Source organism: Rana temporaria, chromosome 5 (assembly GCF_905171775.1).
Source record: "Rana temporaria chromosome 5, aRanTem1.1, whole genome shotgun sequence".
Lineage (NCBI taxonomy): Eukaryota > Metazoa > Chordata > Amphibia > Anura > Ranidae > Rana > Rana temporaria.
In genome coordinates, this window is record NC_053493.1 from 133,217,077 (window position 1) to 133,242,861 (window position 25,785).

Consider the following 25,785-nt stretch of genomic DNA (forward strand, 5'->3'; position numbering starts at 1 on the left):
TCCACCGAGGAAAAAAAATCCTGCAAAATCAGTCTGCATATTCCATGGTGCCAGTTTAGGAAGAACACAGTGCTTGGCAGAGTTCCTATTAAAGCCGGAAGCATATTACAGTCTACAGTGCTACATTAAAGGGATGACTATACTTTAACCAAACTCCCAACACCAACTTAAGTATTCCAGACAAGAATATTCTTCTGCACATGTTCTACTTGGCTTCCGGTGGGCCACAGAGCAAAATTGTGGCATAAACAAGGATAAGACTTTGAAAGAGGTGCTGTGGGGGGGGGGGGGGATTCACATTAAAAATAAATGCATTAAAAGCAGGGCTTTTTTTCAGCGGGAACGCGGGGGAACGCAGTTCCGGCACCTTCTGAACTGACTGTATGTAATGGCAAGGGATGCTGGGGTGTGCTGCAGGGTATTGATGCTCACTGCTGTGGATATATTTTGCAGGGGGGTCTTATGTTGCTGGGGAGGTCAGTTGTTGCTTAAAGATCTACTGTTGGGGGAGGGTCTATTGTTGATGGCAACCAGAGAGTCTATTAATGCTGGCTGTAGGGAGATCTGTTGATGCTGCCGTGAGTCTATTGTTGCTGGCGGGGACATTTTGTTGTGGGTGGTCCATTGTTTTTAGGGGGAAATTTTGTTGCTGGCTGCAGCGGATCTATTTTATTGCTTTTCTTGATATCATTGCCAAATTCCATATAAATTACTTAGCACCACAAAATGATACTTGGTTCGATATTGTCTAAAAGGGGCAGGACTGGGAGGTGGGTAGGGGGTGGAGAAAAGGGGTGACTCGGAAAGGGGGAGTTCCTGCACCTATTGTCTGAGAAAAAAAGCCCTGATTAAAAGTACAGTTATGCCAAAAAAAACTTTCACACTGGGGGCGGCGCTTTACCGCTGACCCCCTGGGCGCTAGCAGTGTGAAAGGCCTCTTATGACGGAATTCCTTTGAAATAATCCGATGGGTCATACACGTGATTGGAATTTCTGATGGAAAAAGTCAAACGGACTTTTTCCATTGGAAATTCCGACCCTGTGTATGACCCATCGGATTATTTCCAAGGAATTCCGTCAGAGTTTAGATAGAGAACATGTTCTCTTTTACTTCTATGAAATTCCGTCGGAATTTCGATGTGATTTTGGTTGGACAAAGGTCTGACCGTGTGTACGGGGCTTTAGGCGCTTATTACTAGGAAGTTGACATAGTGCCGCAAAGAGAGGGTGGTTACATGTTGATTGCTTTATCGAAGAAAGCAAAAAAGATGGCCCTTCTTTTATTAAAGCAGGAATGTTACTGTTTTTCATGGACAAGGTCAAGTTGCCATGTACCTCAATGTAACCCATGATTACAGATAAGCAGTGTAACATTAAAAGCTTGTTGCATGGCTCTCTGGTCAAACTACTTTAAGTCATAGAACCAAAACAAGCTTTTGCATCTGGACTTCTGATTTCACTGGCCACAGCCTTAGCAGGACACCCAAGCAACTATCCTGTTCAGAATGAGTTCAGCAAAGCAGCATACATCTTTCTCTAATATGAGGTTCAATGCAAAAAGCCTTACTTAGGTTATCATGACATCCATAGTGAAAATGCAGAAAAAAAATAAAAGCAATGTATTTAGTAGATAAATTAATGTGCAGAAGGGAAAGCCCTTTACATTGTCATCATCATGAAATATCAAAGCAGAAGCTTAGCACACCAATGGTACAGACATTGGAAGTTTGTGTGCTGCCCGATGTGCTTTTTTAAAAATGTTTTAGTTATTATTTGAATGATTGGACTCCTCTTCACCTCCCACTTCTATGACTTCCACATTTCCTACCATCTTTCCAATGACTATTTCACCGCCTTTTCCAGACAATGCGTTTTCAATATCTGATGGCACTTTCTGATAAACAGTTCCTGAAAAAGGACTTAACCATCCAGGAGAGAAACTACCACCAAAAGCTTGCTTCAACCCTTCCCAGCTGCTGGCCTTTTCCCAGGATGGGGTCTCATTCTTCAGTTTTTCAATGCCCTGAGAGTTGAAAAAAAAAAAAAAGAATAATTCAAGGTAAAGTGCAACCATGAGTTGGAAAAGTATTTACATATATAATAACACAAGACTCTTTAACATATTTTAAAAATATTTCCATATAAGTGATTCCGATTCATTGTCTAGAAACCAGGCTGGAGGCAGAGAGCTGGCAATGGAAGCTACTTTCCTGAGCCAGAAAGGAATTCATTGTACGGCTGTGCAGAGTGAAAGATGTGTGTAAATCACAAGACTGGCTGTCAACAATTACAAATCCTTTGATTGTTGAAAAATGTATTGGTCCTTTAACTGGAGTGGTATTTAATTGTTTAATAACGGTTTATTTAAAGTTTTTTTCAAGAGGTACACCCACATGTCAAAATGAGAATTTAAAGTGATACTAAAGTCTAGTTTTTTTTTTTCTTTAAAAATGACAAACATGCTATACTTACCTGCTCTGTGCAGGGGTTTTGCACAGAGCAGTCCAGATCCTCCAGGTCTCGGGTCCCACGCCGGAGGTCCTGGCCCCTTCCTCCTGTCAAGCTTGCTATAATAAGGCTTACCGGTAGGAACTTTAAATATCACCTAAACGTGCACCATTTAGGAGATATTTACTATATACGCTGCCGCTGACATCATGGACGCATGCGCACTAAAGAAATAGCCCACTTGTGCCGTTTCTTCAGGGCCCGTGCCGTGATCAGCTGCTCCCGTGCACATGCGCGGGAATGACGTCATTGCAGCTCCGTCCGGCCAATCACACCTCCGAAGCCTGCGAACCCGGGAGTAACTCCGGGAAAGACGTTGGCCCTTTGAGCAGTGTGCCGGCGCTGATTCAGGGCATCGTTCTAAGGCAAGTATTTCATAATAAGGTAGTATGCGAAGCATACTAGCTCATTATGCCTTTTTCTTGCAGGTTTTTCTTTAAGGCCCCTTTTTACACCTTAAAGTTACGCAACTTTGATGTGACTTGAAGCAATGCCTGTGTAATCTTGATGTCTAATGGACCTCAAGTTGCATGAAAGTCAGACCAAAGGAGTTCAATGACTACTTTGAAGTCTCTGGGACTTGAAGTCGATCAAATATGAATAGTACTCATTGGCAATCATGGTGTATGACTTGCAGTGGCAAATAGCAGGGTGAGTCGCACAAGTGTGAACAGGGCCTATAATCTTCAACATTTTTAATGGTTGCATTATATACTATTTAACATTATATCAAAGAACCTCGAGGTTATATTGCTTCTACAAATTTTAAGGCATTCCAAACTGATTAATAGAAGACTAGTGGATGTTGTACGGCAGTCCTCAACTCTGCTTTGTAGCCAAAAAATTTGACTAGTCAAACTATTTGACCTTCACAACTGTTTATCTATATCCCTTAAAGGGGTTGTAAAGGTAAAAAAATAAAAAATAAATCCTAAATAGCTTCCTTGACCTTAGTGCAGTCCTCCTTCACTTACCTCATCCTTCGATTTTGCTTTAAAATGTCCTTGTTTCTTCTGCGGAATCCTCACTTCCTGTTCTTCTGTCTGTAACTCCACACAGTAATGCAAGGCTTTCTCCCTGGTGTGGAGTGTCATGCTCGCCCCCTCCCTTGGACTACGGGAGAGTCAGGACGCCCACTAACACACAGCTCCTTTCTCTATCTGCAACGTAGAGAGCGTCCTGACTCTCCTGTATTCCAGGGTAGGGGTCGAGCACGACACTCCACACAGACACTGCACACCGTCCCCCTGGTCCTCTTCTCCACGGAGTCTCAGCGTCAATTGGATAGATTGATAGCAGCGCAGCCATTGGCTCCCGCTGCTGTCAAATCCAATGACGCTGGGCGGGGCCGAGTCATAAACTCGGCAGCTATGGACGCTGAGTGTATGACATGGGAGCGCACCTGCAAGGTAATCCCCAGGGGAGGTAGCTTCCCAGAGGGGGTTAGCTATTGCGGTGGGGAGGAGCCATGAGAGCCGCCATGGGACCCCAGAACAGGTGGAGCGGGACCACTCTGTGCAAAACAAACTGCACAGTGGAGGCAAGTATGACACGTTTGTTATTTTAAAAAACTGAACCTTTACAACTACTTGAATATCAATAGGCTTCCTACACCTCCGGGGTTTCATTCTGTGTGAAGTATTGTTCGAATTCTTTTCTTATTATCCCTTCCACTTCTTCGTCCTTTATCAGATCTTCATTTAATTTCCACATCTTTGTACGCAGTGTTAATACCCTTTATTTTCATTATTACAAGAGCATGATCTGATATTGTAGTCATTTCTATGGATGTATTTACTACCGATTCTAACAATCTGTAATCTACCATAATATAATTCAGTCTGGAATACGTCCCATGCACGGAGGAGTTAAAGGAATAATCTTTTACTCTAGGGCAGGGATGGCGAACGTTGGCACTCCAAAAGTTTTGGAACTACATTTCCCATGATGCTCTGGCACTCTGCAGTGCAGTGGAGCATCATGGGAAATTTAGGTGCAAAACATCTGCTGTGCCAAGGATCGCCATCACTGCTCTAGGGTGTAGAATTATCAACACATCTACTATTTGAGATTGAAACATATTTTTTCTAATCCCTACCAAGTTGCTGTTCCTCAGTCCCCCGTGCCAGTGAGGTACTATGCAGTCATTAGTCCACACACAAATTTAGGTTTCCTGCTATAATTAACTTGCCTTTTTTGAACTCCATTCATTTTCCCAATATTCCTTTAAAATATATATTTCAGGTTTTTATTAGGACAATAAGCGGTTGCCAACGTACTTTTCACTCCTTGCAGACTTCCCTCCAGGAAGATATACCTCCCTTCGTGTTCTACCTTCCCATCTTCTACTATAAATCTTACTTCTTGTGCTATCCCAATTGCCACTCCTTTGGGAATCCCCATAGCACCACGTCGGATGATGTCTAGGAGTATAATTAAAAAAAATTGTATCCTGTGATACAAGAGTCTCCTGTAAGAAGACTATACTTGCAGAGTATCTTTCAATTTCTTTCAAAACCCTATGGCCCGGATTCACATACATTGGCGCATATTTATGCGGGCGTAGCGTATCTCCTTTTCTCTACGCTGACGCAGCGCAGAGAGGCAAGCATGGAATTCAGGAAGCCAGTGCTCCCCAAGCTTTGTCCTGTTGTGGCTTAGATTTCGAAGGCGTAAGTGGAAGTGGGTGTGACCCCATGCAAATGATGGTCCGAGCGTGGAGCAGTGTTTTACGCCCGGCGTATCATGAACGAAGCATGCGCAGTGACGCCGGCGCAACTACCTGGGATACGCCGGCCCACCGGCTTACGCAGAGCGCATAAATACGCCCAGCCATACGCCCGTCCGGTGCAAAAGTACATCCTGCTTGTTTCCCCCCTGAAGCAAGGTACTTTTGTTGTGCGATGGCAGCTGCAAATGTTGGCAAGGAGAGGAGGAAGAGGAATTTTTTGAAGGAGGAGTGGGCTGTCCCGATTTCGGCAATAGCCAAATTTGATAAGTACCTCCATGGTGCCCACAGTGTCAGGACCAGCAGGGCACACAAGAGGGAGATCCTGGAGGAGACTACCCTGGAGGTCAATGCCATTGGGAACGAGACCAGGACCCCCGCCGATATAAGTAAAAAGATCAATGATCTTAGACGTCGGGTCCGTGATAAGCTGGCCCTTATGAGGAGGCACGCCAGGGGCACAGGAGGAGGACCAGCTTCTGCTCTGCGGTTGACGGATGAGGAGGAGGTCATCGCCAGCTGTCTGGAGAGGGAGCAAGTGGAGGGCATGGAGGGCTTTGACTCCGGTGACCAGGCCTTGAGGACATGTAAGTGTGTTTTATCCCCTATCCGGTGTGTAGCATGTGAGGGGGTGGAAGGGAACATGTGACAAGTGTGTGGGTCCATCAACATGTGAATGCTTTGTGTCATCCACAGATGTGCTTGAGGGAGCGGGGCCATCGTCAGCTGCTGGACGACCCACGCCATCCCCGGAGGAGTGTGCCCACACCTCTCCTCTAGAAGAAGTTTAGGAGGAGCATGGTGACCTTGAGGAAGGTGTATACCTTGAGGAGGAGAACATCATCCCTGGACCCTCCCAAACCTCCTCCCCCATCAGGGGAAGCCCCTCAAGGGCCTCCCCCATCAGGGAAAGCCCCTCAAGGGCCTCCCCGTACAGACGGCCCCAAGCCTCTCCTGCCCCCAGGAAGGCTACGCGGAAGACAAGGGGTGTTCCTGAATCCCTCCAGGAAGGGCTTGCGAGGGAACAGGCCCGCCAGACGCGCCATATGGGTGCTCTTGCCTCTTCAGCCAAGACCCAGGCTGAATGCACAGTGGCTGTGCAGGGCACCGCAGCCACTGTGCAGCAGTGCCTGACAGCAGGCTGAGCAGAGCACCTCAATCTGTGAGAGCCTGCAGGATGTCAGTTCGAACTGCGCTGCTATGGTCACTTACATTGGGGAGCTGCAGGCTACAACATCAGGCCTCGTGGCAGAGGTGAGGAGCCTGGGAGTGGCTGTACAGGCCAACACAGCTGCCATCGAGGCAGAGGGACGGCAGACCAGGCGCCACCAGCGGCACACCACCACCCGCCAGCTGCGAATGCAGGCGCAGACGAACGCAGTCCTCACCCGCATTGCCCTTGCGTTGGAGGGCAGGCAGCCAGCATCTGCCAGGAGGGACAGAGCAGGGGATGATCCTCCTCCTGATGCCCCACCCCTCCCACCCGCGGCTTCCCCCAGACAACTGAGGAGCCGGAGCCGTGGCACCAGGCCTGGCACACGACAGGGCAATTGTTTGCTCAGGTTATGAGCTTTTTTATTTTCTTTGCTCAGGTTATGAGCTTTTTTATTTTCTTTGCTCAGGTTATGAGCTTTTTTATTTTCTTTGCTCAGGTTATGAGCTTTTTTATTTTTGTAGTGACTGCGCACGGTCAGTAGTGCAGGCTACAGTGTGACTGGTGTGTGAATGTGGGTGACATGCCCGCCAGCAAGGCGTGTCACCTTGGGTCGTCAGGGAGAGGTTATCCGCACGACCGTGTGAATGTGGTATGAATGGACAGCAACACCATTGGGGCCTTGGCGTGGCGTTGCTGCTCCCAAGTCCTGCATGGTGGACTTGGGCTAAAGCAATGTGAAGTGGATGTGGTGTGTGTGAGCTAGGGACCCCAAATGGCAAGTCACCTTTTTTATTTTTTTAAAAAAAAATGAAGTTTTTGATAATTTAAAAAAAAATGTTTTATTCTTTTTAGTTCCTTTTTTTATATATATATTTTTCTTTATTTCGTCTTTCTCAATTCGCGGCAGCACCCCCCCCCCAGGCCCATGCCTGAAGCTGTGTAAGGGGCCCCATAATTCCTGATGGCGGCCCTGCCTGGCATGTTGACATACAGATGTGTTGTCCTGCAAGTGTGGTTGCTCAGCTCGTCCGTAACGGTGTTGCTGCAGCTGCTGTCCAGCTGACCTGTGCACGTCTGGTGCCGAGTTACACCTGCTTTATGTGGAATAACTTTAGGCCGGACGTTGAACTTGCGCGCACCGCGCCGGGCGACACGTACGTTCGTGAATCGCTGTATCTCCCTCATTTGCATATTTTAATACAAAATCAATGGGAGCGGCAAATGCGCCCAGCGTAAATATGCGCCTATGATACGCAGACATAAGAAAGTTACGTCGGTCGTAGGAAGCCTATTTTCAGGCGTATCTAGTTTTGTGGGCACGGCGCACAGATACGACTATGCATATTTACACTTACGCGGCGTATCTCGACATACGTCGGCGTAAGTGCTTTGTGAATCCGGGCCTATGTCTTTTTATTTAAGCCTCTTACATTATATATGTTAGGAAATTCAAAAGTATTCATTTAAATTTTATTTATATTTTTATCCCCGGATCTCCAAGCCTCTATTCTTCCTCTAGAGCAAGTTCAGGCTTCAAAAAGGGATCTATTGCGACTCTGCAGGGGGGAGGGGTTGGAGACTCAAAAGTAAAACATGTTTGTGTTCAGAGTTTGTCGGGTTTACCCCTCCTCTATTCTACCCCCATCCCCTCCCCAACCCCCCTACTCTGATTTAGGGATCCAATTTTTTCCCCTTATTGTAGATAGATGTTCTAATTTGGGTCACCTGGTACCGGTCTACTTTCTTATGATGGGTGGAACTCTAGCTGGCCTGATGGGTGGGCTTCCCTCCCTATCCTTGGTAAGGACTCCCCAACCTCTCCAGGTGTGCAGTTTTCCCATCACCTTCGGCATTTATTACGCTTCTCATCTGCCCCCCTCTAAACCCACACCTCCCATTATCGTTCTGGGCTTCCCTTTGTAGTAGTCTTATTTCTTATTTTTTTCCAGGTCCCATTTTTCTTCTGAACTAATCACCATTTGTCTTTCTTTTATCGGTTCAATCTGGAACTTCCTGGCATGGGAAGTTCCATTTTTTTACAGAAATCTTGTAGTTCCTCTGGGAATCTTAAATTTCACTGATCTACCGTTTTTCCGCCCTATCAAACATGCTGCAAATCCCCAGTTATGATGCATGTCTTGCTTACGTATTGATTCCACAAGGGGTTTTAAATATCTCCTTCTAGTTAAAGTTTACTGTTAAAAGATCAGAAAATATCTGCAGTGATATTCTCATGTTTTAAAAAGGACTGTTCTCTCATATTCTCCCAAATTTGGACCTTTTCCTTGTAAATATGGAACCCACTTATGACATCTCTAGGGATTTCTGCTGGTATTCCTTGTGGTTTCCTGATCCGGTATACTCTTTCGATTTTTAAGAGGTCATCCTCTGTTCTATCTAGAACAGGGTTAAATATCTTTTATCATTCCTATTAAATGTTTTTCCTGTTCGATCTCCAGTATTCCGCATATTCCCAAGTTTTTACTTCGGTTTAGATTTTCTTAATCCTCGACTTTATATGCCATATTTCTTTGTTCTATTTGTAGTTTTTCCCACTTCATCTCTCAGTTCCATAATTACCGAGTGTGTGTCAATCCTCTTTTCTGAATCCTCCACTCCCGAGAATCTGACCTAGAACCCCATGTAATTTTGCCATAGCTGTTTTTAAGGTGTTTTCCAATTTCACAAACATTGTTGCCATTCCATATTTTGTAGGTTTTCCCACTCCGTTCCTTTTAGCTGGTTTCCCTTTCAACATTTCCTTATCCTTTTACTTCTTACTTCTCACTTACAACTCCTAATGGGAAGTCCACTATTTTATTACTTTCACATTAGCCTGACAACTTTAACTTTTTCTTCTATCCTTTCCTAATTTGCACTTTATTCCTACGCCCTTGCGCTTATCCCACTGCTCCCTCACCTTACACAGGTCTGCACAAGTTAACTCGTATCAGCACACCAGCTAATTAGTTTTTAGTCAAGGAAGTTTTAAAGCCGAGTTCCACCCAAAAATTGGAACTTCCGCTTTCCGGAACCCTCCCCCCTCTGGTGTCACATTTGGCACCTTTCAGGGGGAGGGGTGCAGATACCTGTATAATACAGGTATTTTGCACCCACTTCCGGGGAGAGACTAGAGTCACTCCCCTCCCCGCTGCCTTCTGGGAAACACACTGGTCCCAGGAGACAGCGAGGACCACTGGGAATGCGCTGCGCTACTCGCACATGTGCAGTATGGAACCAGGCAGTGAAGCCGCAAGGCTACAGCTCACTGAGGGAACCCATGAATGCCAACATTTACTGTGACATACTGAAGCAGAGCATAATCCACTCCTTTCGGAGACTGGGCTGCAGGGCAGTATTCCAACATAACGACCCCAAATATACCTCCAAGATGACCACTGCCTTGTTAAAGAAGCTGAGGGTAAAGGTGATGGACTGCCCAAGCATGTCTCCAGACCTAAACCCTATTGAGCATCTGTGGGGCATCCTCAAAAAGGAAGGTGGAGGAGCACAAGGTTTCTATCATCCACCAGCTCTGTGATGCCGTCATGGAGGAGTGAAAGACTCCAGTGGCAACCTGTGACGCTCTGGTGAACTCCATGCTCAAAAGGGTTAAGGCAGTGCAGGAAAAAAATGGCAACCACACAAAATATTGACATTTTTGTTGCCAGTGGTTTAGACATTAATGGCTGCGTGTTAAGTTATTTTGAGGAGACAGCAAATTTGCACTGTCATACAAGCTGTACACTCACTACTTTACATTGTAACAAAGTGTAATTTCTTCAGTGTTGTCACATGAAAAGATATAATAAAATATTTACAATGTAAGGGGTGTACTCACTTTGTGAGATACTGTGTGTGTGCGTGCACGTGCGTCTGTGTGTAATATATATTTATTATACACACACACACACTAATATATATAAAAATGTAAAGTCTGTGCATGGAACCTGGTGTGTTCCACCAAACAAATACAAAATACATAGAGGGAGTATTTTATTGCTCATTAGGAAGCAAAAAGCATACAGTAAAAAAGTATGCTTTTGCTTCTCGATGAGCAATAAAATATACTCTACAACCCACCTGTTTTTGATTTTATTTTAGATTATAGATTTTACATTATACATACACACAATATATGCGCAACTGTTTTTGTTATAGACCACATGTACAAATCTTTTTTTCTTGAAAAACGTTTATTGCATTATTGTTTTCAGTATGGAAGCATATACTGTACAGAACTAAATGAGATGCAGCTTTCAGTTCACATTTTAAATAAAACAGTAAACAGTTTCCAATCTACGGTATTCTATAAGTCTTGGGAAGCCCGATTACATGTCATTATCACACCATTACCCATCAGAAAATCAAGACTATGATAATCTTCAAAAATTTTCAAAAAAATAAAATACATATGGTACAGTTATTTGCCAAAATATAAGTAAAAATTCTCTGCAGCAATGTATGAATGGAATGTGTTCTTCATATACATGTATATTTCTACAGACCAAAATTATAGTATATATCCTGCAAAGCAGATCTGCACAGCCTCTGCACTCCATTACTGAGCATAATAATAAAAAGATATGTAGTAACTAAAGCTCCCATCATGCTTAGATTCCACAGAACCCTAGGAACCATCAGTTCTAGTCCAATCACTTTACACATTATACAATTAAAGCAAAGTCTCAAATATTAGAGGAGTTACAACATCAAATGGCAATGTGACAGTGTAGGCCTTTGATAAAATGTAGCCATATAATTCCCATTTTTTTTTTTTTTTTTTTTAAGTTGTTTGAAAAAATTGTGGGTGTAATCCGCTAAAGTTCATGTCGGTATAGTTTATAAATTAATATGTACATGAGAGCAGCTATTTTTTCTCTTTCTGCTCAGTAGCACGGCACAGCGATTGTTCTTTCAATGCAGTCAATTAGGGAAGATATACACAGAGATTCAAACTTCTAAAAACATCTTACAATAACATGCTTAAAGTGCCCCTGTCACTACATGGTCACAACTACAATAATGCTAGTCTGTAAGAGAAGACGATCAGTACTTGCCTTTCTGGTAGCCCATGTGTTAAAACTTTGGCGTGTTGCAGTTCTCTGGCCCCTGCAGGTATCCCAACACTTCGGGGCAAGTTAAAAACCCGCTCCGCTGATGTTTAATGTAGACCTGCCCACCAGCTCACAAATCACTGCAGGACGTATAAACACGTGTCAATTACCTGCAGGGGCTATTTTAGTTTGTTAAAAGCACAAGTTTTAACACATGAACCCCTGGTATAGTGCATCTTATTTCACGTCGTTTAATTTTAGTTGTGTTGCCGTTCTGAAAGAATTTATACCAAGTGAAATTCAAAGCAAACGGCTAAACACACAACTGAAATATATACATGTCAACAGTTCCACCTGTCATAGGATTAAAAAAACTCTTCAGTTAGTCTTGTGATAATTATACTTAGAGTTAAATGTTTAGGGATAAATCAGACAAGAACTGCCTATGTTTTATTGACAGTGCAATTTACATGAATGTAGATACATTTTAATCACTAGAAAAAATTATAATTTTTTTTAGGTTGTCTTAATTTTACAGGTACCAAAGTATAAAGGGTGATATATAAAGACAAAGCCATAGGAAAGCAAGGGCAATAGGTTTAGTGCAGTTTTTATGCAAGGTGCACACAGGTCCTACATACTTGGAACATACTGTATTTCTAACAAAAATGTTATATTCCAAGCGATAGTCCCTACTGGTTGATATATTGGGAATTTCCTGTCACAAGCCTGTGACGTTGCAGCTTGAAAAAGACAATGTAAGACACCAGCTGTACACATTAAATTGGACTTTACACAAAAAAGGAAGAATTTCCTGTCTTAAGGAAATCAAAGGGATTCTAAGCAGAATCCCAAAGCAATGTCATTTTCCCCCTGAATTCCTTCTAAAAAACAGCAGAGCAATTACCCCAAAGCTGCATATCTGCAGGGTGAGATCATCATCTAAAAGACACTGCTGCCTCATGCCCTGTACACACGATCAGGCTTTTGCCCGGCCAAACTCACATCATAATTCCATCAAAGTAAAAGAGAACATGTTCTCTATGTAAACTCCGACGGAATTCCTCGGATAACCAATGGAAAAACTAAGATGGGCATACACACGGTCGGAATTTCCGATGGAAAAGGTCTGTCTGACTTTTTCCATCGGAAATTCCAATCGTGTGTACGGGGCATTAGACTTCTAATCGCAGGAGATTTGGTGATGTCTCTATTGGACTTCTCAGTATTCTGCTTCCCGGAGAGAAAGCTGTCCCAGAGGACCTGCAAAGCAAGGCTCTCCCTGCTTCGACTTATCAGGGGGCAGTTCTGCTATGAGAAAGCAAAGCCCAGATTCCCTATCAAAATGGGTTTTACACTCACGCGGTGCAGAAAAAAAAAAAATGTATGGTAGGCCAGTAATGAGGGACAGATCAGATGTGGGGAACCTACAGGCAATATTTTAACTAGGCCTTTGCACTCTGCCTTTGCACTCTGCTATATTATTTCTGTCAGTTTGCAAAGTTCAGGTCCCACGACAACAAAATTGCAAACAGCCAAGCAGAATTTTTGTGCTATATTTAAAAGCATGCTGAATCCACATTTGCCCTGGATTATAATGAATGTGTCTGAGAAGCAGCAGAAGGGGGGTAGCATGCTCATGGAGTGTTACAACATATCAAAAGAGGAGCCAATTTTCCTGTGGGGCTTTACTGGCAAATTCTAGTAAGTAAGTATGCAGGATCCAACAGTAACAAAATATTGTGGCTCACTGAACAAAAAGCCACATAACAAAGGCACGTAGAAGATTTATTGCTAAAGGAGTTTTACATCAGCATGCGTTCTGAAAATAGCGATAAGAGGCCCTGTACACACCTGGGCGTAGAAGAAATGTGCGTTTCTGCAAATGTGTGAAAAACACGCTGTGGTTGTGCTGCCATTATTTTTTTAATGGCAACCCAAACATGGGTAGCAGTTGCAGGTTTTGCCACGTGTTTTACACATGAAAAATGCATCTGGCTCAGTGCCAAACTTTGGTACATAAGCTTCTTCAGTGAGCTTTTGGAGCAGAGGTAGACCCATTTAAATGAATGGTGCCACTCCAAAAAAAAATATTATATTACAATATATATATGACAAAAAGCACAACATGTTAGCATCAATCAAGTGTGAACGAGGCCTTAGGATTTGCTTTTATATTTGTGCCTATTTAGGGATTTAAACAGCATTTACAGTTACCACATTGCAAACATATTAGAAAGGGATAATAGTAATAAGGTGAACAACATTTGCTCTGTGCAGATCACAAAATAAATATACTTACAAATTTAACAACTGGACAGCGGAACTATTAAATAACCTTGTATGAGGATAGTTTGATAGGAAAATTAGCACTTTTTTCAGTATAAAAAGATATGTAATTATCCAGTAAGGATAGCATTCAATGGCTACAGTACTTTTGTTGTGTTTGTCACATAGAACACAAATACCTGTACATGGAGAATCAATATTACTGCTGAGTTACACATATGATACATTGTAATATAATTATAGTGTCTAATGCTGGTATAAGGTTACTACCTTCTACCATTTATGATGATACTGGGATACAACGTGGGAGATATGAGGAAAACCAACTCATAAATACTGCAATACAGCTGTGGTAAAATTCTTTTTTGCACTGAACACAATTTAACAATTACAGACCAAGGATATAAATACAACCCTTGATCCACTGTTGAAATGAGCATCACGGTGTAGCAATAACATATGGAGTGCCAGAGGTTGCACATTCTTGCTCTATTATACAGTATACTTGGTTATACAGTAAATACCTCAAAGAACGGATTTTAAAGCTAAAAATTATCCTTTTGAATTTGTACTACAATCTGTTTGTTAGCGTCCAGCACATTTTATACACACTGCCTTAGAGGGCATCAATGTAGATTTTCCCTCTTTGGAAGGGAAAGTTGTTGGTGGTCTTCTGTTTAAAGCTGAAGCAAAGAGGAAGAGTTACAACCACAACAAAATTCCACTGGCTAAAGTCTGACTGCTATAGTTTATTATGTAGAATTTAGCCACAGTGCTTGTTAGTGCTTATGGCAATAATCTAGAAATTAGCTAAAAAGTTTTTTTTTGTGCCGATGGCAGCGAGTTTACCCTACATGTAGAAAAACATAAAAAAATAAAATAAAAATGGTACACATTTAACAATACCTGGGTATAAAGCCATCCATAGATGCCACCATATCTAGATTTTAAATGTATGAAGGTAAGACACAACAGATGCTCAAAAAATCCCTAAAAAGTAAGAATAATACCATTCAAGTGCACTGGTTGCACATATGTGCAATTCTCCCAAACCACATAATACAGTCTAATACAGAAGAAATATAGCTGTAAACCTGCCAAATTGAAGTCAATATCAATAAAAATGTAGGGGTGAAAAGTCTCACCATGAAGGCCTCGTAAAAAGGGAGACCCTTCCAGAATGTCATGCTTTTTTTTTTTCCAGTAAAAGGTGTATATGATTTTATTTGTGTAATGAACTAAGGCCTGCCTTCATAAAGATAATGTTGCGATTTCAAAACACTACATTACCTTCACATTTACAAACTTTAATCTCATTCGCTTTAAATAATAGGCATTTTCTCTGATTAGGTTCACCATGATAATTTGGGTCGGCTAAAATGAGCACTCGAAGGGCTGGCCATACTCTATGCATACATTTTTAAAGAATGTTTGGACAATTATAATATAAAATTGGACTGCCACTAAGACACATAACTTCTATCCTAGAATTGTGTTGCGGTCTCCCCCTGCACTTAGTCTAGGAGGACAGAGATTTAACTAGGAAGATATGTATGCCACAATTGCAGTTATAAGGTCCACTGTTACTCCACAATTGTCCTAGTCATGAGCTTGGACAACGACCATTAGGGGGTGGGTCCAAGGTTACAAAATCACCATGCCCATTGAATGTGTTGCAGTAAAATACATGCCACACATGTCCTACAGCAACCAATCACATTTGCCAAAACAAAAGGAAGAATTTGGTGGCTAAAGAGCAACCAACCTTTTCTTCCCTAGCTCTGACAACAGGATACCAGAGATGATTATTTTGCAAGAATTGATTTGTGTAGTCAGGTCTAACAATCTGACTGAAGAATAAGCTCTATACATTTCCTCTGTGCAACAGTTTACAGTCATCTTACAAGAACCTGTAAAATAATGATTTGATGTATATTTTACAAGCTATAAAGAGATGCTACTTTGACCCTTCAAACCTCATAATACTACTGCAAACCAAAACATCTGAGGTTCAAGCCAGAAGAGGTCTCTCTCTTTCCACTATTACTAGAGATTTCAAATGCTACCAAATTCAAGTTTTGCTCAAAAGAACGTGTGTCCTAGACGTTAGTGATTAATTGGCACAGTCCGCTATGGCAAATGATGGCAGTTGAAGTCAAAAAGCCAGTTGGTTAGAAGAGACGAAGCAGTGAAGAATCAAAAGGGAAGGCATCCATTTTGTTATGGTGAGGAAAGAAGAGATGGAAAGAAAAGACCAAGTGGTTCCAGAAGTCAGGAGCAAGCAACTGCTGTACGTTGGAGGCTTCTTCCCAGCAGGAACTTTCAGCCAATACAAAAATAATATGTTGTATTTGTATGAAACATTCAGTGTTAAGCTGGTAAATGGTAGTACTGTGGTGTTTGTTTTTTCTGTGTGGTAAAACTGGCACAGAAATCTTCAGACCACATATTGATAAGGGTCTGCTTTTCCCTGGTCTGGAGTGGCGAGGGGGTTAAGCCATGCTATAGAGAACGGATGGCCAAATACTGCTTTCAGATTCATCCATTTTGTTTTTTTAGCCCATCTTCTCTCTTCCTTTTTCAACTGTTCTATTCCCTGGAAACAGAAAGATCACAAACTTTCAGTAATGTGGGTTGGCTATGGTATCATATGTGACAGGACAATACAATGGTATAAATGAACTCACAGTTGTCCTGTGGGAACAAGTAAAAAAAAAAAAAAAAAAAAAAAAGGCATATAAAAAAAAAGGTGAACGTTCTGTGGTATTGTGAAAGGAAATGAATGTATCCTACCCACAAGAACATAAAAAGACACTAAACTAGTATGTGAAATCTAGGCCACCAACAGTACAGATCAGTTAAGAAACACAAACACCAACAATTATAGTTAAGATTAGAAAACAGAAAGGTTAAAGAAGGGATCAAAGTCACACAGAATAGCTATAAAATACATTTTGTAGTAAGAAAACGAAAAGATTTCAACTTTATACATTTATAGTGGGGCAAAACTAAAAGAAGAGCAAATGCTATGATGGCACATTAGTGCTTCAGGGCCTATTTATTACTTGTGGCTTTACCCTTACCCTCAATCTAGCCTTATAAAAGAAGTATGGCCAAAAACTATTTTGGTCATACTTCTATTTTGGGTCACATTAGTGCACTTATTTCTGTTCCCCTGTGGCCCCGATTCAGTCAATAGCAGGCTAAAGTCTGCTGTCGGCTGAGGTCACTGAGCCAGTCCAGGCTCTGCAGGGATCCTGACAATAATATCAGGATCCACCCAGATGCCTGACCAGCAGCTTGCTCAGCCCATCAGCATGCCACTGAGAGCCTGAGCCAGCTGCTCGTACCCACTCTAGAGTCTAGCACTCCAGTGAGCACTGGACGGGCATCGTAGTGAGCCAGTGACTGACAGTCACTGTTCTTTGCTCAGTGAAGACCGAGAACTGAGCAATCAGCAGTCTGTGATTGCTCAGTTCTCAGTCTAGAGGAAACGAGGGACAGCTGCAGCCATCTAGGTGGGTACAAATGTTTGTGTTTTTTCAATCCTGAACTTCTCCTTTAAAAGGGGTTGTAAAGGTACAATTTTTTTTCCTAAATAGCTTCCTTTACCTTAGTGCAGTCCTCCTTCACTTACCTCATTCTTCGATTTTGCTTTTAAAAGTCCATATTTCTTCTGAGAAATCCTCACTTCCTGTTCTTCTGTCTAACTCCACACAGTAATGCGAGGCTTTCTCCCTGGTGTGGAGTGTTGTGCTCGCCCCCCCCCCCCCGGACAACAGGAGAGTCAGAACGCTCTCTACGTTGCAGATAGAGAAAAGAACTGTGTGTTAGTGGGCATCCTGACTCTCCTGTAGTCCAAGGGAGGGGGCAAGCACGACACACCACACCAGTGAGAAAGCCTTGCATTACTGGGTGTAGTTACAGACAAAAGAACAGGAAGTGAGGATTTCTCAGAAGAAATAAGGACATTTAAAAGCAAAATTGAAGGATGAGGTAAGTGAAGGAGGACTGCACTAAGATAAAGGAAGCCATTTAGGGGAAAAAAAAATTGTACCTTTACAACCCCTTTAAAGTGAATCCATGCTTTGCTTATTCAGGGCATCACCTTCCGCAGCTTATACTTATGCTTTTCTTTTGCTCCGCTGCTGCTCCTTCCATTCACCTGTGGAAGTGAGGAGCAGTCTGAGGAATCTCAACTCACTCCATGTGACAGCCGAGTGGCCAATAACCCCACACCACAATTATTACATGGAAGAAAGAGTAGTAAGTCACAGGTTCCCTATATTTAGATGTACCAGCAATTTCCCATGGCTGTCAGTGGTCAAATAGAGCAGAATGGAATCACAAGAAAGGCGAGTATATGGTGATGCAATGGCAGGCATTAAAGTGAATCTGTTGCATTACCCTAAATGGTAAAGCAGAAAGTTTGATTCAAGTCTAAACCTACCCTTTAATCTGAGCCCAACCTCCTAAATTGCAACTAAACTCTATCACTAATCCTACCTTATGTGAAAGTTAAACGATCAAAGAGAATTACCATCATTGTGAATCTAGTCAGGGCCATCTTTAAGGCAGGGCAGGAAGGAGCAGCTGCCCTGGGTCCAGTCATTGTTGTGGGGCACAAAGCGGCTGCCCCTTGAGCCTACACTGCCTGGAAATAGTTGACAAGTGGATTTGGGAGGGCCTAAGAAAAGGTTTGCCCAGGGTCCAATTAATATTAAAGACGTCCCTGAATCTAGTGGGGAAAAAGTTGGATCACATAAATGTCATGAGATAAAAGTTTGTGGACCTGTTCACAATGTGTCAAAAGATTGGCACTGAAATCTGCATGCCAAAAATTACGACTGGCTCACGTGTAATGTATCCGTTATGATCAACTGCTTATGAGGTTCAGTTGGAAAGTCTTCTCTGTTCCTTGGTCCTCCCATCTCCACTTGGTATAAAATAACCACAGTCTAAAACTCACCACTAATAGCAATAATGTCCAGGTAGAATTCCCCACAACAGTGTGCAGTTGGAGTTCATTCTGCATCAATGTCAACCTGGTTTCCCTTCAGCATAATCTCACACTGTACAATTGCACTACCTTGTCCAAACTCTCAAATTTTGTCTCCCTATATTACCAGGATGCAGTTGCTTACCCAATTATGCCAAGACACAAGGCCTCCCCCATTCAGATTGTCTAACTCCCATCATCAATCTTTACAAAGTTATGTTTATATAGACAAAAGTAAGATATATCTCATGCAAAAGGTATAGTAGGAGTTACTGCCATAATTTGCAACATTATAAATGCAATAAATTTGGTCTGTAAACAGTCTTTCTCCTGTAGGCCTGTCTATGCTTTAGCTTGCCAAGTCCACCAACAAATGTAAACTGCTGCCCAATTCTAAAACAACTAGGAACATCCTTAAATTATTCCAACTATTATCTGCCTTTGGCTCATCCATAGTGATGTTTTAATGAAAGTGCTAATTTGTTTTTCAAATGAATTAAAATGACTAAAAGTGCTATAAGTAACTGTATTATCCATAACAGTAAGTATTTTCTGCCTTGTGGATTTAAAACGAATTGTTGCATTTTCAATAGACCCAAGCTACAGTTGTAAAGTGTTATCCGAATTGTGTTGCATGAACATTTACTTCTGTGCACTTCATAATTGTACTAAAAACCCAGTAAGGCAATCCTTGCCATCACCTTCATGGAAGCTAAAAGAAGTACAAGAAATGCAATGTGGCATGTGATATTAAAGCGGGGTTCACCCTAAAAAAAACATTTTTTTTCTAGCATGCCATCAAGCATACTAGCGCGACCTACAGTACGCCTTTCTTTTATTTTTTGGTGCCGTACTTACGGTTTACTGCCGTAGTGAAGTTTCAGACTCCCCACGGGCAATGGGCGTTCCTATGCACAGGGAAGATGATTGACGGCCGGCTATGGCGCGTCACGCTGCCCGAAGATAGCCGAAATAGGACTTGCCTCTTCACGGCGCCTGCGCAGTCAGCTCCGATGTCTGTGCGCAGGCGCCGTATAGCCCTGTGAAGAGGCAAGTCCTATTTCGGCTATCTTCGGGCAGCGTGACGCGCCATAGCTGGCCGTCAATCATCTTCCCTGTGCATAGGAACGCCCATTCCCCGCGGGGAGTCTGAAACTTCACTACGGCAGTAAACCGTAAGTACGGCACCAAAAAATAAAAGAAAGGCAAACTGTAGCTCGCGCTAGTATGCTTGATGGCATGCTAGAAATTAGTTTTTAGGGTAAAACACCGCTTTAAAATGACTACTTTCTAGTTCCAGCTGCCAACAGGCTGATGATACTAACAATGTTCAAGAAGATGAAAATGGTTTAAAAGAAGAACAAATTCTCATGAATCTCATCAGAATGGTTGCGTTGACATTTATGAATTCTGCAATATGTTTCCTGAATGTGTAAACCAAGGGTCGGCAACCTACGGCCCGCCACCACAAAATGTCCGGCCCGTCATAAATTCACGAGCACCCGGCCCATAGACATTCTCTCTGTTCTACTCTTCATTGGACAGGGCTGGTTTCACAAGTCAGGATGAGGCGGGAGGTGGTGAAGTGCCGAAAGTGTGCTTTACAACTGAGTGTGTGTGTGTGTGTGTGTGTGTGCGCGCACACGAGACCGTACACACTAGCAGCCAATAGTTGTAATCAGGGCCAATCCTAGGCAGGCTAAGGCAGAGGGGTGTGCGTGGACTCCCTTCCCGCGTGCTCTCCTTGCCAGCAAATGATCGGAGCGGTGAGCGGGTCTGACAAGGAGAAACTGTGCTGCCCCCTGCGCTCGAGCTACCGCTGTCAGGAGAGGGCTCTGTTTACTGCCCATTCCCCCTCCATCCCTTGGTCAACAGCATGGAGGGCGTCTGTCTCTCTGTGTGGAGAGAGCAGCTGTGGGATCTTCTTTCCCCGGGAGTGGAGCCCTCTCCTTCCTCTTGGGCAGGAAAAAAAAAAAACAATCAAAAAAGGAGTACAAAGGTGGATCATGAGACCTGTAGTCCCAAGGACTGGCCCACTGCCATCCTAAGAGGGAAACTGCAGCCCTCAGCATGCCCAACTGAAGGGGAGGGAGAGAAAGCCAAGCTATGGATGGAAAGTGACATGTGGCATCTGATGGCAGGTGATGGTGGCAAGTGACAGGCTGCATTTGGCAGCAGGTGATTGGGGGGGGGGGGGGAGCAGTTTTCCCTCTTCACCCTGGGCACTGAATAAACATGTCCCTGAACTGGGGTGGGGGTTTGAGAACTGCTGGAGTTTACTTTTTTATAACTATTAAACAGTAGGCGATCAGGTAATCCTAGCAACCAAAACGTCACTTCCGCCCATAGCTCTTAAAAAGGGACATTTTTTATTTATTTCATTACATTTTAGTGTAAATGTGGGATCTGAGGTATTTAACCCCAGATCTCATATTTAAGACCTCTCATGCTTTTTTCTATTACAAGGGATGTTTACATTCTTTGTAATAGGAATAAAAGTGACACTTTTTTTTGTTAAAAGAACAGTGTAAAAATGAAAAGGTAACATAAATAAGAAAAAAAAAAAAAAAGTTTTTTTTTTTAAACGCGCCCCAGTCCCAAAAGCAAACACATGCGAGTAGCGCCCGCATATGAAAACTGTGTTCAAACCACACATGTGATCATTCGAGCAAGAGCAATAATTCTAGCCCTGGACCTCCTCTGACTCAAAACATGCAACCTGTAGAATTTTTTTAAACATCACCTATGGAGATCTTTCAGGGTAAAAGGTTGTCGCCATTTCACAAGCTGGTGTAACTTTGAAGCATTACATGTTGGGTATCAATTTACTTGGCGTAACGTCATCTTTCACAATATAAAAAAAAAATGGTCTTATTTGTGTACCCACAAAAGTGAATTTTTTTAAAAAAAAAAAGTGTGCTTGCATGACCGCTGCACAAATACGGTGTGACAAAAAGTATTGCAACAACCACTATTTTATTCTCTAGGGTGTTAGAAAAAAAAAAAAAAATATATATATATATATATATATATATATATGGGGGTTCCACATAATTTTCTAGCAAAAAAAAATGATTTTAACTTGTAAACACCAAATCTCAGAAAGAGGCTCGGTCCTTAAGTTGTTAAAAAAGAACTACTTTGTGATACAATAGCAAAATACAATAAAATGTATCGACATGGGTTGTTCCACAAAAAGACCCAAACCTACTAATCAAGCTCCACTGACCAAGTATACATTTTTTTTTTTTTTTATATATACATAAAAGTACTTACCGTTTCATCAGTACATATGGAATGTACCTGTGTCCCAAACATAACAGCAGTGAATATGAGGAAGAGTAGTCCCTCAAAACAAAGTAAAATAAGTAGGATGACTGTGGTTGGTGGTGAAAACGAGCTGCACTCTGTAGAAACAAAATTAGAAGCCTGGATAAGTACAGCGATATCTACTTAAAGTATATCTCTAAGCAAGTTTAGTATTGGATAGCATGTGGAAGGGCTACACTCTCCCCACTCTATTTATACGAGAAAACAAAGGGAGATGTAACCCAGATTTTAAAGTAGTTTCCAGAACAATAGGTAAAAGGGGCAAACTTCTAACAAAAGAGTTAGTTCTCTGACGAACATCGGGCGTTCGCTCTGTGAACGCTGTGTCCTTTGGACACAGCTGATCACAGACCGAGATAAAGGGCCAATCACAGTGGCCCTTTACCATACAATCAGCTGTGTCCAATCACAGCTAACCACATGTAAATAAACTTGCCGGTTATTGGCATTCCTTTCCTCACGACCTGTCACAGCATGAGGAAAAAAACAGCAAGTGTGACAGGGGACATTTACACTGATAATCAAGGCAGCCTATTAGTGGCCAACAGTGCCGTCCATAAGTGCATCCTCGTCAGTGCCCCCTCCTCAGTGCCCATTAGTGCAGCCTCATCAGTGCCCATTAGCGCACATCAGTGAAAAAGAAAAAATTACTTACTTGCCTAATTCTATCAAAGAAAAAACTTTTCTTTCAACATATACAGTCTTTTTTTTGTTCGTTTAGCAAAAAAATAAAAACCCAGTGGTGATCAAATACCACTAAAAGAAAACTATTTGTGTGAAAAAATTTATAAAAATGTCATATGGGTATAGTGTTGCATGTTGTAATTAAAAGGCAGAAAGCTGAAAATTGGCATGGCCAGGAAGTGGGTGAAAGTGCCCAGTAGGCAAGTGGTTAACAAAAAAGGAGAGCTTTAAGATTAAAACACTGACAAATTTCAACTATGTTGTTTGGAACCATCAACAGAAGAAAAACTGTCAAAGTTGCATTTACCTTTCCTAGAAATATATATTAACGCTCAACTTAACTTTCAGGTAAAATCAGCCAAATACATTTTGCATGTGCATCAATACAAAAAGGTGTGCAAAGTCTTGCACTTGGTTTTCAGCCGCAACCCGAGTAGAAAGGATTGTTCCCCAGTCAGCATATTGTAGAGAATGTCAATTTTGAGCAGCTACTGAGCTCTGTAAACTGGGTTTTTACCATGAGGACTAGAAACTAAGACGCCTTAAAAGGGTACCTTAAACCTCCACTTTTAGGCAGGTAGATATTTCCTATAGAACCAACAGAAATAAATCCTACTGTGCAAAAGTCTAGTGCCCCAGTAAAAGGTACTGAAAAGAACAGGGATAACGCCTTAAGCCTTACTGCCCTCTCAGACTGGATATTTCATAATGGCTTGCCTAAAATAAATAAATACATTTATTTATATGGACATACCCAAGATAAGTAATAGATTATTGTGAAGGAGAACATGCTTAGAAAGGGGGAATGGGAGGGAGGGTATCGTGCACTGGAACCGACAAAAAGCAAGGGTCAGTGGTCGGCTTAAATACCCTATGGGCTCCTCCCATTAATTAAGGCCACCCTACTGGCCTTCTAAATGTAGGGTATTGACTCTAGGACTGGGACAAATGTGGATCACATAAACCCCCGACAATATTTACAACATAAATAGACACGAGGTGTTGCTTTGGTCGTCTGGTTTGTATGCCAAGAAAAGGGGGCAAAAAAAAAAAAAACAGGTAGGGAAGTATATCTTTATTGGCTCCAACCTTATTGAGCAAGTTTGGAGAAGGCTTGGGCCACTTCCACTAGAGGGTTTGGAATGTATCTGGCGAAGCAGGTGGACTTCAATTTGCCTAGTTTCTTGATAACATGGTCTGGTACTCTGTGCTGAGATGTGGCTGAGGCTGCACCGATCTGGAAGAAAGGTCCTGAATACTGACCGGGGTCAAGGCCTAAGTTGACCAGTAGGACCTTAACATGCTTAATAAACTGGCTGCCACTCAGGGTGTTGACCAAAAAAGGCAGTAATGGGCTGGAGACTGACTGGCTGGGCAGGTGTGTGAGCAGCCAGTCAAGGATCGTTACTGGGCACCAGGCGCTGCTGGTCCGAAAGAAGTTGATGTCTACTCTGGGTCCAGTTTGTTGCGTTTTGGAGACCATATAATGCAGGACATAATGGTTTGGAAAGCGAGCCAGGAGTCTGTACAATATTTGGCTACGGGTGCCACCAGAGGGGAACTCGATAGGCCGTAGGAAGCCGTAGAAGGACAGGTAGATGGCCGCCTGGATGACTAGGCTGGGCAGAACCCCAAAGGGCATGCGTTTTCAAACTACGGCCCTCCAGTTGTTCAGGAACTACAATTCCCATCATGCCTAGTCATGTCTGTGCATGTCAGTGTGTTACAATGCCTCATGGGATGTGTAGTTCTACAACAGCTGGAGGGTTGTAGTTTGAGGATCCCTGCAAAAGGGGAAGTGTGTGAGGATTTCGGACATACCCCTAAAGATAGCGCTCGTGATGGGCAAGCTCATGATGCTGTCTGCGGCTTCTGAATACCACGTAGGAGGATCTTACTATATGGGCCATGAACACAGATGGCTTACCGGGATCCCATAAGGACAGGAAATGCTGAATGCCGGGTAGGTATAGTCTGATGGTGTTATGAGCTAGTGCCAGCTGCGTGTGGCAATACGATATAAAGGCTAGGACGTGTCTAACTTCGTCTGTCGCGGTTCCAGGACAAATGTCTATAAACCTGCAGTAGGTGTTCCGGGCCATGCAATAAGCCTTTAGTGTGTTGGGGACAATGAGTGGTTGATAAAAGTTACACTATACCATAGCAAATTATAAACACAGTGAAAATAAGAATTAAACAGTACAGTGAACAAGCCCCCGGAGCTTATGGCTACACTCTCTGCTGAAAATAGCCAATTACCCCTCTTCACAGTCAAGTCAAATAAACCTGGTAGTAGGGACTAGAGAGGCAGAACGATGAGTGTGCAGCGGGAGGAAGCGCAAGCAGCATTGTAGTGTAAACATACTCAAAGACAATAGTCAAGCTCTAGAACCTAAAGTACAACTAAAGGCAAAACAGTTTTTTTTTTTTTTAGTTTTGGATAGAGTTGATGGGAACTAGAACACGTCAATTTTTTATTGCTGTCTGTGCTTCCATTAAGTTGATTAACCCTCTCTATTTGTCCTGTTTACCAATATCATTGAAAGTAAAAGTAAAAGAAAATCCCAAATTTTGGACTGTAGTCAGAAAAGTTAGAGGAGAAATCTTCCAATGGGCACACTAGTTCTCGTGAGCTGGGGGTCCCCAAGGAATTACCTTAATTTTACAGGCATTTTCTCTCACTTCCTGTCAAAAAAATAAATAAAAATGAGTTCTAATAACATTGTGTCGATATTATTCCGCCTAGTGATACTCAGGAAACATAGAAGCCACCACTGGCTTAATATAAATCTGCTGCAATATCAGTACGCAGAAGGACCCCTGGGACCCTTTTGTGTAACCCAGTTGAGAAAGTTTTATATGCAGGTGGGGCATGGAAAAAAAAAAAGTGTGCAAGACACTAACTGGATAGTTTTTTTTGCCCCACTTACACTGTTGACACCAATTGAAACTTATTCGGTGTTACATGAAACAAACTACTATGGTAACCTGTCGCTGCAAAGGTGTAATGCACATTTCTGCAAAGGGTACCGGG

At 42.5% G+C, this 25,785-nt stretch overlaps 1 protein-coding gene across 6 annotated transcripts in view; it reads right to left on the bottom strand.

Moving 5' to 3' along the window:
- Positions 1-1,605: 1,605 nt before the first annotated feature.
- ZDHHC3 (zinc finger DHHC-type palmitoyltransferase 3) overlaps positions 1,606-25,785 on the bottom strand; it is a 98,237-nt gene continuing 74,057 nt past the window's right edge. For 5 of the 6 annotated variants that reach the window (XM_040353142.1, XM_040353138.1, XM_040353141.1 and 2 more), the window contains 2 exons: positions 22,014-22,144; positions 1,606-2,023 (listed from right to left, as the gene is read on the bottom strand). In XM_040353142.1, the coding sequence (XP_040209076.1) occupies positions 1,763-2,023; positions 22,014-22,144 (392 nt within the window). In that variant the 3' untranslated portion in view covers positions 1,606-1,762. Of the gene's footprint in view, positions 2,024-10,569; positions 16,335-22,013; positions 22,145-25,785 lie in introns of those variants that run through there. The other variant, XM_040353143.1, reaches the window with a different exon arrangement.